The sequence below is a fragment of the Rhinolophus ferrumequinum genome, chromosome 18, assembly GCF_004115265.2.
Source record: "Rhinolophus ferrumequinum isolate MPI-CBG mRhiFer1 chromosome 18, mRhiFer1_v1.p, whole genome shotgun sequence".
Lineage (NCBI taxonomy): Eukaryota > Metazoa > Chordata > Mammalia > Chiroptera > Rhinolophidae > Rhinolophus > Rhinolophus ferrumequinum.
In genome coordinates this window covers 22229470-22245139 of record NC_046301.1, presented here as the reverse complement: position 1 = coordinate 22245139, position 15670 = coordinate 22229470, and the positions used below count along the sequence as shown (strand labels likewise).

At 39.8% G+C, this 15670-nt stretch overlaps 1 protein-coding gene across 3 annotated transcripts in view; it reads left to right on the top strand.

Annotated features, from left to right (window-relative positions):
- LRBA (LPS responsive beige-like anchor protein) overlaps nucleotides 1-15670 on the top strand; it is a 575445-nt gene that overhangs the window by 521269 nt on the left and 38506 nt on the right. For all 3 annotated transcript variants that reach the window (XM_033134087.1, XM_033134086.1, XM_033134088.1), the window contains 2 exons: nucleotides 8495-8584; nucleotides 13082-13259. In XM_033134087.1, coding sequence (XP_032989978.1) covers nucleotides 8495-8584; nucleotides 13082-13259 — 268 coding nt within the window. The remainder of the gene's footprint in view (nucleotides 1-8494; nucleotides 8585-13081; nucleotides 13260-15670) is intronic.

Sequence of the window (15670 nt, the reverse complement as noted above, 5' to 3'; positions counted from 1 at the left end):
TGAAAATCTTTTCATAATATTTCCATTTGGAAATCCATTAATAAATTCTCTAGGTAATATTTGAGATGCTGTTTATAAAATATAAATATGTGGTTTTACTGGAATGTCGCAAGGTATTTGCATAGTCTTTTTTATTGCTATGTATTTTAACATCTGGAATGCTGCTTGCCGAATTCAGGTTTTATTATAGAAAGTAGTAACAGGCTATTTGCAGAAATAATTGGGAATTGATGAATAAGAATGTGAAATAATAAAGTAAGGTTTTTAGTAGGAATGTTTAATACAATGTTTTATTCAATGCTGGGCTGCTCTGTAATAGTTGAAGTGTATCTTAGCTGCATCCCTGCTGAATTATGTTGATTTGGACAGCCATTCATTCGTTCAGGAAATATGTATTGAGCACTTACTGTGTGTCAAGCCCCTAGAAGCACAGAAATACTTGGCAGTCGCTGATCTCAGGGAGACTCCCAGACTAATCGATAGGAAGAATTAAAGCAGTATTTAGAATACTAGATAAGTAGGTAGTGTGAGTCTGCACATCACTCTAAGAGCAGCAGGGTGGGACAGCAACAGTCTGGATGAGATCAGGGAAGAGATTTCCCACAGGACAGAGAGGTACCTGAGCTGAGACTCAAAGAATGTGAAGGAGGCAACCACACAGAGAAAGGGAATAGGAAAAGAACAGTATAGAAAAAGGCAGTGGGACGCATTACATCTCACATTGTAGAGTGAGAGGGACAGTGGTGGAATGAGACTGGAAGGAGCTAGGCTACTATTGTGATAGGTGGTAACATTTATTAAACGCATCCTGAATCCTAGCCAGGTACTAGGTTCAGTCTTGTGTATATCTATATCTATATCTTCATATCTGTATATCTATCTATCTATCTATCTATCTATATATGCTGTAATAATAATATCAGACACTGATGGCTTTTTATGTGTCAAGAATTGTGTTTTATATTATCTGATTTAATCTTCACAACAACCTGATGAAATACCCCCTCTAATAATCACCATTTTTAGATGAGAAAACTAAAGCATAGGAGGTTAAGTAACTTGCCCATGGTCACTCAGCATATATGTGACAGGGCTAAGATTTGAACTGAGGCAGTCTGATACTAGTTTGCATTCTTGACCCCTTGCTGCTGGGCCCCCATGAGAGGGAATTTAGATGGAAAGATTTTTAATAGAGAAGTCACGCAATCAAATTTGCAACCTTACCATTCACCGTCTCCTTTCAAATCCAGTTGTTTACCCCCCTCCAAAGAAAGATGAAGGCTGCTAGCTAATGTTTATAATCTTTGGTCATTGTAGGAAATTGTGTTCTCAGTGTAAATTCAGTAGAGGTGAAAATATAAATAAATAAACTGCTTAAAAGCGGGAACAGTCTCTTATTTTTCAGTGAGTATTTCTAGCACATTGCCTCGGCTGAGCCGCTGTAAGATAACTGAAGGCCAAATGTGTTAATAATTATTGAAGTTAACTCATGGGTACATGGGAATTCATTATCCTATTCCATAATAAATATTTAACATAAACAAATTTTCAAAAGATATCATCTGGGACTAAAACTCTCTAAGTAAAGGAGAGTGTGTGAAACCATGTTAGGCACTTGGTAGCGTTCATTAAACTGCCCTATTAGCTATGTTTCCCTGAAAATAAGGCCTAGTCGGACCATCAGTTGTAATGCATCTTTTGGAGGAAGAATTAACATAAGACCCGGTCTTATATGATATAAGACCGGGTCTTATTTTACTATAAGAGCGGGTCTTACGTTAATTTTTGCTCCAAAAGACCCATTAGAGCTGATGGTCCGGCTAGGTCTTATTTTGGGGGAAACACGGTACCAGTCCACCTTCCTAAACCTTATGCCTCTGTGTTTCCTGTGATTTCAAAACTTCCTTAGGCCTCTAAATTCTCTGTTGCTCTATACACAGTGCTAAACAGAAAAGTGAAGAAGAGTGATACACAAAGTTAAGGGGCATTTCAAATCACACATATTCCCCCAGGATTTCTGACTTGGCCCATAAGACTCACTGCTTTGGTGAGACACTGGAGTGTTGTCATATCCCTCAGGTGTGTTGGGTATTGAAGAAATGAGAATTACTGGCTTCAGGGACACCTTTCGGAGCTTCCCTGACTCTTTCAGTCTCTTTGTAATGGCAGATATCAGCCTTCACTTATCGCTTCCTATTGTCTCCCATGCCCCCATTTTGCCCTCAAGAACTGTGCTTGTCTCTCAAGCTTGGTTTTTATCCCAGTATCAACCTAGATAAGGCATAAGGGTCTGCTCGAGCTTGCTACATAATAGTCCCTAGATAAAAGTCTTGGTTGTATGAGTATTACATGCAAGGTACTGACTGCTCTACCTGCTGTGTTAACACACCTGTGTGTTATTCTGACCCTGTGTTATATGAGGTCTGACAATTAAGTTTGCGAACTTGTTGCAACGATATTGCTAACCTTTTTAATATCAGAGGGATTATTCATTATGAATTTGTACTAACTGGACAGTTAACCAAGTTTACTCTTTGGAAGTGCTGAAAAGGCTGCGTGAGAAAGACAACCTGAACTTTTCGCCAACAATTCATGGCTCTTGCATCACGACAATGCACCAGCTCACACAGCACTGTCTGTGAGGGAGTTTTTAGCCAGTAAACAAATAACTGTGTTGGAACACCCTCCCTACTCACCTGATCTGGCCCCCAGTGACTTCTTTCTTTACCAAAGGTAAAGGAAATATTGATGACATTCCAAACATCAAGGGTAATACAAGGACAGCTCTGATGGCCATTCCAGAATCTGAGGGCCATTCCAGAAAGAGTTCCTGAATTGCTTTGAAGTGTTAAGTGCTGGCATAGGTGCATAGCTTCCCAAGGGGAGTACTTTGAAGGTGACCATAGCGATATTCAGCAATGAGGTATGTAGCAGTTTCTAGGATGAGTTTGAGAACTTAATTGTCCGACTTCATAGTTACAGAGACAGACTAATAATCTTTTAAAAGGTAATGTTATAAGGAAGCCTGAATCAAGTGTGTAATCAGCAGTATGGACAGGCTGTAACCTTTGGGCAATATTGCACCAACAAGGTAGAACTCCAGGGTTTTCTAGAGAAGAGCAGGGCTTAGAAAATTAAAGATGATGGTAACCATTACAGGAAGGGCAGTGGCATGAGAGATAATGTAAGTCAGCAATGGCTGGTTATGTTTGTGGAAGAAAGTCAGCCTTCCTTGCACTGAGAAGGAACCACAGCATTAGGGAGTTGGATGAGGGAATGAAGTTAGAGAGGTAGGAAGATTTTCGTTGCCTGGCATTGGACCTTTATCTTTTAAGTGCTGGGGATCAATTTCAGATATTTGATCAGGGGAATATTGCATAAAGGTGAGATTGGGGAAATTAAGTTTGCACTGAAGGAGGAAACTAAATGGAGAAAAACAGTAAAGAGACTGTTGAAATACTCAATACCTAAAATTATAAGGAACCTAGATTCGGGAAGGAGTGATGAATATGAGAAACTATATAAAAGAAATGACTGGGTCTTGATTAGATATGAAAGAAAGAGGTAAAATTTTAAAATGTCAGTAAGATTCTGAGCATTAAAAAAATGAAAATAGGAATCGAACCCTTGACTGAGGAATGGTAGGGTAAAATTAATTTTTCCAGGTTTTAGATACGTTAATTTTAGGTGTGCTGAGACATGCACATAGTGTGTACGTAGGTGGCCATCAGGCAAAAGTATCAGCAGGCATGTCATAGAAATTGACAGTCATCTGGTTTTAGATTGGGAAATCGTGCAAATAGAACTAAGGTTTGAAGTTACGACAGTAGAAAAAATTTTCTAGGGCAGAAAGTTTAGATTGCAAAACCTGGAGCGCTAAAAGAGAACTTGCAGTGATGAGTTCATTTATGGATGAGAAAAAATTAAAGTCAGCAAAAGACAGAGAATAATGGGGTAGCATAAAGGAGAACCATGTTAGTTTAAAGCCATGGAAGCCACAGAAGAAAGAATGTGAAGAAACTGGGATGTGATTAGCAGTGTAAATTGCTTCAGAGGGCAAGCCGGATAAAAAATGGCAAGTGAGTTTTAGAAACTAGAAGGATCTAGAATTACCAGTTGATGACATAAAGTTTGACTATAAGGATTTGAGATTATAGTCATTGCCTTAAATCTTATTCCACACATTTCACACTTGAAAAATCCCTTTTTAGTGTATTTTTATCACCAACCACTCAAAGCTTAGTCAAGAAATAAAGCATTTGTGTCTAAGAATTCTGTAATCTTCATAGATGTCTTGCGGACTTGGAAAGAAAATAATTATGTAATCTGTGTGGGATAATACAGCTTTTGCTTTGTCATTGAGGCAGAATAATCAGACCTCTATATTACATGACTTGAGAAAGGCTTTTCCTCAAAGAGGTCAGTAATGTGCAAATCCTGTTAAAATGTTAACACTTTTTAAGTGTTACAAAGAGGAGATTGGTATTTTTGAAAGTTTCTCATCATCCATACCTTTTTCATTTCAAAACAATGTTAAGTGCAAAGTAGGATATGTAGCAGTTTCATTAAATTTATGTCTACAATATCTCTATGCAATAATGTCATCATTCATAGTTTCTCTCTAGTAGTTGGCATCACTGAACACTCTCTCTTTGGAACTCGCATCTTATGGTTTCCATATTACCCTGTCCCGCTCCCCTATCTCTATCTCCCCTTCCTTTGTCTTCATTAGTTCTTCATATCATACCCTAAATATGAGTGTTTCCTAAGGTTCAGCTCTAGGGCCTTTTGTGTGAGTCTCAGGTAATTTCTTCCTGGAGCTTAACCAGCAAGTTTCAAGCCGTGCTCCAGAGCCCTAAGATTTCTCAGAATTGTCTCAGGAGCTGCAGCAGAAAGTTATTAAAGGATGGCTTTACCCACCTTTAAAGTAGAAGAGCCTTCTCTCTACTTTTTTGTATATTGGAGTTTCACGTAAGATTTCATTTGAAAAAGGAAGTCATTTCTGCTGCTTAAAAATACACACACATACACAGTGAGAGGGAAAGCTCAAACACCATTGACTTAAACTCCTCTTGCAGGAACGACACCCGGGTCTTGCATCTCAGAGCCAATGTGGGGCTTTCTTGTGTGCATTGGACAGAAGGCTGCCACTGCCACTTCAGATTCCACGTCTGACAGAAGACGTGCTGTCCTCCTACCAAACTAGTTCCCCCTAACAGACACTTGTATTTCCATTCATTGCTTTCCTACCGTATGTCCCCGAAAATAAGACCGGGTCTTATATTAATTTTTGCTCTAAAACACGCATTAGGGCTTACATTCAGTGGATGTCATCCTGAAAAATCATGCGAGGATTTATTTTCCGGTTAGGTCTTATTTTCGGGGAAAGACGGTACTCTCTAAAATAATGCAAATTCAAAAGAAAAGAATTAGTTTTGTCTGTTTTTCTTCTCTTCCTTGCTCAGAGTCATCAGTCTCTACAATCTGTTGATTTTTTCCTGAGGGCATGGTTCACATATTCATCCTTTTTTTCCAAATACCACAGCTTCCTCGGGATTGAGGTATACAGTTCCTTATGTTTTGGACTGCTCTCTGAACCTCCAAAGAGATCTGTCTCTGGGTGCTTAGCTCTGCAGTATATTTTGAAACCCGGAGCCAGATTTCAGTTTTCTCAAATAATGTGTTCGTCATTATCATCATAAACTCCGGAAGCATTTCTTCCCTATTTTAGCAGTGTAACTGGGGATCACACTGAGCCCCACAGCTAATAATAGCATAGCGGTTTATTTAGTGCCTTGTATGTTCTAGGTACTGTGCTAAGTACTTTATATGTATTATTTTATTTAATTGTCCAAATGATTCTGTGAGCCAGGCATTATTATTATCTCTGTTTTAGAGATGGCAAAACAGAGATTAAGCTACTTGTCCAAAAGCATACAGCAGATAGATGGCAAAGCCACGATTTGCCCTCAGAACCATCTGACTCCACAAGCCAAGTGTGAAAGCTATCTGTTCCCCCTCCCCCTTCCTTTTATGGGGAAAAGACATGTAGGTTGTTGGGCCAGAGCCACCGAAAGCAGCAGTCAAGGGCAAAGGCACTAGCTCTGTAACTGTTCTGGAAAGACACTTAGGGTTCACATTCATAAACTCGGCCCATACATTTTGCACCATAAAACAGCAGTGCTCCCACTTCCTTCTTTGTGACCACTTTTAGGCTTCAGATTGCCAGTTTGTGATATTTTTTTCTTCCTCAACCTCAAGATTGTCCTTGATGTTGGCCATACATTGATTTCACCCTATCAAACATATTTTCTGAAATGCAGTTCTGAAATGTTCCTAGTCTCTATTCGTCACTTGCTGTTAGCTCCTTTTCTTGTTTCTAAAGTCTAGACCCAGCCTTATCTCCCACTATATAAAACCTACCCTTGCCTAGTTGTGCTGCTCAACTAATTATGTCAGAACATACTCTTCATTGTAATAATGGTGGTGATGATGAATAGAGATACCTTATTAACGCATTGATTTGATTGTAAGGTCATGTTGTGTGCTCAGTGATCCCTGGGCCCTGGCGTGGTCCCTAACAGATAAGGAGGAAGGATCGCTTCATTGACTAAGAGCATGAGCTCTAGAATCAAGCTGCCCAGGTGCCAATTTTGAGTCTGCCATTTAAATATATGTGACCTTGAACAAGACCCTTAAGTTCTTCGTGCATTGTTTTCCTTATCGATAAAATGGTTGTAGTGAAGTATTCACATCATACAGTTTAAAGATGAAATGATACTCGATAGTAACTCACTCAGAAAAACTCCTGGCAAATAGTAAGTACTGAATAAATATTATTGTTGTTCCCAGTGCTCGATGAATATTTGTTGAGTGCATATTGAGGGTCTAATCTGTACACTTTGCTATGTTTTTTACCTATATATCATTTAAAACTTAATGTAACACTATGAAGTGAGTACTATTATTATCCACATTTTATAGGAGAGAAAATGGAAACTTAGGTTAAATAATTTACCTGAGGTCACACTGCTGATGAGTGGTACGCATTCAGGATTTGAACATAGTGTGACTTCAGAACCCATGCTGCTTCCACCATCTCCCTCAGCTTTCACACAGGTGCTTTCCAGTCTTTTCTGCCTACGCCAGTCATAGAGCGTTCCTTGAACCGATTCAAGCACCCAAGAACATTTGCCCTGCTTCCCACATTAGGAACCCATTCTTCAAACCTGGAGACCTTATACTGCCATGTACGTGGTTGATGATCATTGAATGCTTAAATGAATGAATTGCTATCATTGTTTCTTACAAGGTCATTGTAAAGGACTGCTGGTGGTATCCTCGTCAAATTAAAAAGGAAAGTAATACTGGATAATAATTATATTTTCTTGTTTATGATTCTTTTCATCGTCTACAGTCCTGCAGAGCATATGAAAATGTAAGACCTGTTTTCTTAGGGATTAAAAAAAAACAACAGGATGAGCATATATTCACTTACAAGCTTGAGAGATTTTCTTTATCCCATTGGTCTGGAAGTTAAGAATACTGACTGTTGTGGAGGTGTACAGGTAGTCTGTGTATATCTTTGCTTCCTTCTCTTCCCTCACACGTAGTGTAGCATTATCCATTCAGCCAATTTAGGGATCCGACAATGAAGAAGATAGATAAGGGCCTCGCTTTCATGGATCTCGTATTTTAGTGGGAGGTGACAAACATAAACAAGTAAACAAATAATTACAGCTAGTGACAGCATCAGGCATTTAGTAGTTTCCCATGATGAGGGAGTGACTGGTGGTTGGAAAGTGAGCATCTGTGCTGGGCGTACAGCAAGAGCCACGGGAGGGGAGTGCCGTGCAAAGGGTGCATGCACACATCTTTCTAAAAGGGCACACACACACATGTTTCTTATGTTTAGTTAGTCCTTGGTTTAACTTTCTCATGCTTGGATGCAACATATGGCTTTTACTTTGTTGTTTAGCCACCTAGGTTCAAAGAGACTGTCAACAATAATGCTCTTCCTATGGCAAAAGTAATAGCATCAAGCCATTTTCACAGGTGCTATATTTCTTTTTTCCTCCCTTCTCCTTCTCAGGATGAAATGGAGCCTAGAATCAAAGCAGCAATGGGTTTTCTCTATACCTGTAAAAGATTAGCTTTAGTCATCAGGGATGATGCAAGCAGGAAAAAAATGCAAGAAAACAGAAATGGAGCCAAAAAGGACAATTTCTGATTGTAATAGCTGGTTTCTGTTTCATATCACTGAGCAAGATGAGAAAGTTTTGCAGGGTTTTATAGGAACAGCTTCCCCGGTACTAAAGGATGACCTCACCCTCGGTGCCCTTGCCAGGTGCTTAGCCCCATTCTGAAAACGCAAGGTTGAATTTCAACATGAAACAAGCCAGAAGGATGGAGTGACATTTTCAGGTGACAGTTGCGGTTCTATTGCCTGTAATTCACACCTCTTAACCCTCAAACTTGCCCATGCCTTTTCCAGGCTGTTGAAGCTCAAATCCGAAGTTTTGGACAGACGCCTTCTCAGCTCCTCCTAGAGCCTCACCCTCCCCGAGGTTCCGCCATGCAAGTGGTAAGTGCTGCGCTCACTCTTCTCATTCCTTGCTTCTTCGAGACCATGCTTGGCGATCCTATCAACCTCTTGTTGCACTTGAGATTCTCCACCACATCTGTGCCTGTTCTCATGCAGTGCTTGTTAACCTGCTAACAACCAGCAAAAAATTCTGCATGCTCTCCTGGAGTCTTTGGGAAGGCAAACCTTGCTCCAGTACTTTAGTTATTTCATCAGTTCGCGTTTCGTGTTACAGAATGAAAAGGTTTACAGTTATCACGTATCTTCACTGTAGGATAAAGACTCCCGACATAGGATCGATACGTTTTCTGGTTTGATCCTATTCTTTGCTAGATTAGGTATGTTACTGTATTTATTCTTTACATCCCAATATGTTTTTCAGTATGGACATTTTAAAACGAATCCTCATATGTAAGATATTGTTGCTGAGGGTCTGGGACCTCGGAGAAAAAAAATGATGGTTTGGTATATACCACACCACCCAAAGTTTAGTGGCATAAAAAAAGTGATTTATATGTCTCGTGATTCTGAGGGTTAAATGAGCATTTCTTGTGCTCTGCTCATCCTGGCTCCCTGACATGCTGCTGTGGGGTAGGCTGAGGTGGCTGGACCTCTCTTTCCATGGGGTCTTTCATCCTCAAGGAAGGAAGTTAGCTCCCATGGGGAGCACTGTTCCAGGAAGATACTTCCAGAAGACTTCTGGGGGCTTGCTTTGGAACTCACACATCATTTATACCACATTCTCTTTGTCAGGGCAAGTCAGAGGCCAGCCCAGAATCAGGAGTAGGGAAATGGACTCGAGCTGCAAAATACTGTGGCCTTTCTTCTTTTATAATTCCTGAAATTTCAGGGGGGACATTCTTCAATGATTAAACAAAAAACTCAGCATAATGAACAAATATCGAATTGCATGATAAAAATAATTTATTTAAAGAACAGACCATAGGTATTATATTTTTTTCTTGAATTGTCCCTCAATAAAATAAGTTGCTCATTACTGTTTTAAATTACGAATAGGAAATACAAAATCTGTTTCCGTAAATATAATGGATAATTTGAAGTAGAGTCTGATTCCATGTGGTGTGCCTTAGAAGTGGCAGAATTTTGACAGATACTGGTGAGGAAGGAGTAGTACCCAAGAGGGCAAGAGATAGAGATGTGGCCTTCTCTACCTGTGGCTCTTTTGTTCTTTCTCTTCTTTGTGTCTTTTTTCCCTTTTGCCCTCTTCATCATCTTCTTTCTTCTTTCCAGCCTTTTCTACCTTCTTTTTCTAGTCACATGAATTGACCATTGTAATTAACTACAAGCATTTGAAAAAGTTGTTTGCATCCTCTTGTCCAAGTGTTTTTAAAAAGATGAAATCAGATTTAGATGAACATAAAGGGTAACTTCAGTGAGCAGAAGACTACACAAAAAGCGAACAGTTAGCCAGACAATGGAAGATAATGCCATAAAAATAGTAAGAATGATTTATGTTTGAGGTTGGGAATTAGTTTTAGTAATAGCTTGTCTGTGAGACTCGGGCTGCTATGGAGCTGGCTAATGGAAGCACCTCTGCTGCTCCAGTGACTTTCCACCTGGGTCACTGCACAGCCTTGGTCACTGGGGCAGTGCGGGAGTCCCTGCTGCCATGCCTCCCTCCCTGGCAGAAGGATTGCTGGTTCATCGAGGCAGAACAGCTTTTACTGTCCCGAGGGTGGGACGGCTGGGAAGGCACATGCTCACGTCAGGATGGGAGGCTGTCTTTCCCATTATCTTTATCCACTGAATTGAAAACCTGAATTCCTTTCAGACTTGTGCAAATCGTGTTTTTCATCTTACAGCTACATGGGTTGGGAAGAAAAGTGTGTTAGAAAGAAACCAGAGATGTCAACAAGCGTACACTTAATCTGGGAAAACTGAACGAAATTTGGCTAGCGGTTTCCTACTTCTGCCTGAGAGTGGGCTCCCAGGGGCACCCAGGGAGGGTCTGCTTCTCTTATCCCTTTTTTACCAGTTGTCCTGCTCATCTGCAGGGGTTGCCATCAACATAGACTCACCCAAGCTGGCCATGCTTTTCCCTGTTTCTGGTTCTCCGATCCCATACTTACTAGCCAAGGATCTGATGGCATTTCCAAGAGAGTTTAGTTTCCTGCTACTTGCCTGCATTGGGAGCTTAAGTCAGGATGGACTGGGTGGGAACAGGCAGGAGGGACAGCCTGATGCAAGAGGGCGGAGGACAGTTCTTGATGTGGTGTCTGCAGCTTTCTGTGGAAAGTGGCTTGTCCTTGCCTTGTGGCTAAGTGTTGGCCCACTAGAGTCACTATGTAAACAAGACATTCTTCCTACACATTAGAGATTTTTCAGTGTTTTTTTAAAGGGCATAAACATTGGAATTATTCAATTTGAGACATTGTATTTACAGTATGAGCTGTTAAGCTCAAAAATATGTATCAACTTCCTCACAGTAAGAATTTATGATGTATGTTATACTCTGACTTTCTCAGAGTATATATAAATTGACTTTGGTGAATATTATTTAAAAAAAACTGTGTAATTGAAAACTAAAGCTTGGTACTCTGAAATTAGGTTCATTTCCTTTTCCCAGGACTTCTTCATAACTAGCTTATGGGATGTTTTGGTTGATGTTTCTCATTGTTTCTCATTTCTACCCAGTTTCCCAGAATTCCTTAAAACTGGATCAAAGGCCCTTTGTATGACAAAGATTACTTATTGACATCAGAGTTTTTAAAAATAAAAGGTCCAAATGTTTATTGTTTTTACTGCCATTCAGATGAAAACCCCCATCCACCATCAATGCACCCCATACACACACACACACACACACACACACACACACACACACACGAATATAGCAGAAATTAAAGCCACCTCGTGCTGCGTTAAGTGCATGAGCCATAATATACACCAGGTGTAGTAATTAGCAGGCACACGGAGGCTGCCTATTTGTCTGGTTTTGCTGCTGTTACTGTATCCCCCTGTGTTTTCTCACCATCAGATAGTTGGATTTAATTGAGGCCACATCAGATGAGGCATTACTGACACCTTTAATTGAATGAGCATCCAGGGAGGATTAACTCATAATATTGATTGGCTTTTAGCCACTTGCTCAGAAGGGTGTCTGGGTAGCTTATTAGTTGCCTTTATTTACACCTTTATGCAAAGAGTGCAAATAGGAATTCTTAGTGCAATATGTTTTTCTAAGTACTCTTAATAACTTTTTTAAAAGGACTGATAATAAAAATGCAAATGTATTTAATTTTTTATTAGCAGTTCTGAGTAAATACATGTTAAATATATGTGTTTACACATTTACATGTACCTGGTGTTTTGAAATACGGCAGAAGGAAAGCAGCCAGGAGCACTTCATCAAAGTGTTTCAATTCCGAATGATACTAATCAGCTATTAGAAAATAGACATGGAAGAAGAGAATTGCTGAAAATGTGCAGCGCAATTACTGTATGGTAGCATTCCACCACAACGTATAAATAAAACCAGTAAATCAGAGTGGCGTTATATATGTCTTGGATTATGATATACGGGTTGTAGGGATGTTCTAAATCCTTACTAGTCTTCAAGATTTATTTTGTTGCTAGTTATTAGAATAGACAGTGTATTATTTAACATTTTTAATTACTTTCTGCTTTTCAAAAGAAATTATGTCTTGAGCTTTGGTTTTTTCCCAAGCGAGACGAGGGGCAGCAGCTAGGTCTTTTCATCGGTAGATACAGGAGAGAAAGCAGGGGCATTTGCATTATACTAGGGCAGTGTTTATGAGTCGGCACACTATATAAATATATTGTTTTTACAAGTACATTTAATTATGCATTGCTTTGAAACACCTTTCTAATTAAGTTTGTATGTTACATTCATAAGTTATTTCTCTACTGTAATGATGCATGCATGTTGTATAGCTATTGTTTATAAATGTGTTTGTTTTAATTATCTCTTTATTTAGCTGTCAGAATCTTCATGTAACTCATCACAACTTTTTGATGATCTTTGGAAATTACCTTGGCTTACTTTTGTGCCTGTTGCCTATGCTCATTCTTTTTTATTTATTTATTTATTTATTTATTTATTTATTTATTTATTTATTTATTATTTGACACATAATAGCAATTGGAACAGCTTAATGTAGTCCCCCTCTCCCCCAATACTTCGCCTATTTAGAATGTAAATCAAATTATTCTTGTAGTTCTTCACGGGAGTGGGGTGGGGACGGGAGCCAGTAAAATTTCTTGATTTGTAAAGGGTTTCTGTTCATGTATTCTCACTCAGTCACCCAAAAATTCAACTAATGATGTCCGTGGAAAACCGACACACCCTACTTGCTGTTCCTCCGCGCCTTTCTGCGCACTGCGCTCTCACTTGCACCTTGTGTTAACATGGTCTCCCTCTTCCTTTCCTGCACCCTGCCTCTCTCCTGTCTTTGTCTCATCCTTCCTGTCTGTGGGGGTCTCGTCATGCCCACTCAATAATGTCTCCTCCTGCAGAGTCCGTTGATGTTCACAGACCAGGCCCAGCAGGACGTCATCATGGTCCTGAAGTTTCCGTCCAACTCCCCTGTCACCCACGTGGCAGCCAACACCCAGCCCGGCCTGGTCACTCCCGCCGTGATTACGGTCACCGCTAGCAGGCTATTCGCCGTGAACAAGTGGCACAACCTTCCTCGTAAGTAAAGGAATGAGCATTATAAGGCACGGTAACCACTGAACACGGCATGAAGATGTTGTAATATCCATGTACACGTATCCCAGCAGTTAAGCTTTTTCATGTTCAAGCATTGTCCGAAGCAAAATGTTTACTAGTTTGAAAGGCTTAAAGAAATCCCATCTGAGGCATAAAACACAAACGTTAAAACATAAACTATTCTATGGCATCTGGTGTTTCCTCTTCATTCCCAGGAGATAAATATTATTTCTACTTTTTTAATGGTATCCTATATTGTGTCCATAAATAGTACGGGCTTATGTATCAGCTGGTCCCCTTTTTCCACTTACTCATTCATTGCCTCCATAAACACTTCTGATTATCTACCCTGTGCCTTCCTCTCTTTAGTTCAGTGGATGACAGAGAAAACTTAAATTACTCTGCCAAAATACTGTAGACCCATAAATAAGTACATTCTCTTTTTCCATTAAGTGCTGAATAGTTATGGTAACCAATGGCAAGATACTGAAATAACCATTAGAATCATAAACCATTCAAGTTTAAAGAGACCTGAGAGTTTGCCTAGTCTAGCCCCACTCTTTACCCGGGAAGATACTGAGCGCAGGAAGCTTGCCCTGATTGGTCGCTGCTGCATGTGGCCAGTCAGGGGTGGAGCCTGGTTGGAACCCAAGTTTTCCGACTCAGATTTTATGACCAATCCTGTGATTTATTGTCTCTCATTAGAACAGGAATGTTGGGTTCTGGATTTAGCACTGGTGTTTCTTCTTTTTTTTTTTTTTATTTGGCCACTAGTTTGAAATACTTTTTTTAAAACGGAAAATCTTTTAAAGTCCTGGAGATTATAGGCTTTTTTACTAAGCCATTGTTTAGGTGGGGAATATAAAAAAACTAGGTTTTAATCATCTGTTAACTTGTCATTAAGTGTGTAAACTGTGCATAAAGCACTGCTCATTATAATACCTGAAACGGTTGCAAAAAAGTACATTCTTGAACAAGGGCTTCATGCTAAATTAAATGGAAGATTTTTTAGAATGGAACAGAATTGAATTGTTCAACCAAAAACTTGTGTCCTGACTATGCAGTGAGGCACCCATGATGAAGAAGATGTGGCTGATGTCAGAATTTATTAGATACAGCCATTTTCCTGGCCATTACATATGAAATGGATGCCAGTATTTGATTAGAGAATAGATCTCAGAAAAAGTGGAGAAGGTAGAAATTGAGGCAGGTATATAATGTCTCTAGTGTTAGGTCCTTTTGTTCCTTTTTCTTCAAGTGAACTTATCTTGCAGAAGTAAATGTGTATGCAGATGATATATTTTGGAACTAGAGATTATAATTTGATTAACAAATGTGATTTTTTTTTTTTTTTTTTGGATTCTCTAAACACCACTTGTTAAAAGAAAAATCTTTTGGTGGTGTTCTCTCTCAAATACACTAGAAGATTTGCCTACTCTCTGTGTCGTTACCCTTAGAGCTTGGCAAAATCACCAGTGGGTATGGCATCAGGGATACCAGGGTGCTTATCCTGGGTGGCTGTTTGTGGCGGCTCTGAGCACTTCTTCCATTTAAACAGAGTAAGGAGAGACAAACCTTTTTAATTGCTAGAAAGCCCTGACCACTCTCCGCCTCCTCTCTTTAGTTCAGCTTAGCACAGAGCTAACGGGAACTGAACTGGCTCAGCCAAAGCGTTAGTAGGTCTGCAGCTGATGTTCAAGCTGTTCAGCACACTCACTCAGCACTGAGGCCTGAGCTCCTGACTGCCCCCTTTGGAGCAAGCCCATTTTCATTATAGACAGTTTGCTTCCTCTAGTGCTTGGTTGTCAGGTGTTTTTTTCCCCACTTCCAATTTATATACGAAGTCAGACAATTAAGTTCAGGAACTCATCCTAGAAAAAGTGCTACTTACCTCATTGCTGAATATCACTACAGTCACCTTCGAAATGTTCCCCTTGGGAAGCTATGCACTGACGCCAGCGCCTAGTCCTCCCTTCAAAGCAATTTTGGAACTCTTTTTCTGGAATGGCCATCAGAGCTGTCGTCATATTACCCTTGATGCCCTGAATGCCATCAAAATGTTTTCCTTTCAATATTTATCTTCAGGTAAAGAAAGAAGTCATTGGGGGCCAGATCAGGTGAGTAGTGAGGGTGTTCCAATACAGTTGTTTACTGGCTAAAAACTCCCTCACAGACAGTGCTGTGTGAGCTGGTGCATTGTCGTGATGCAAGAGCCATGAATTGTTGGCGAAAAGTTCAGGTCGTCCAACTTTTTCAGAAAGCCTTTTCAGTACTTCCAAATAGTAAACTTGGTTAACTGTTTGTCCAGTTGGTACAAATTCATGATGAATAATCCCTCTGATATCAAAAAAGGTTAGCAACATCATTGCAACAAGTTCACGAATTTAATTGTC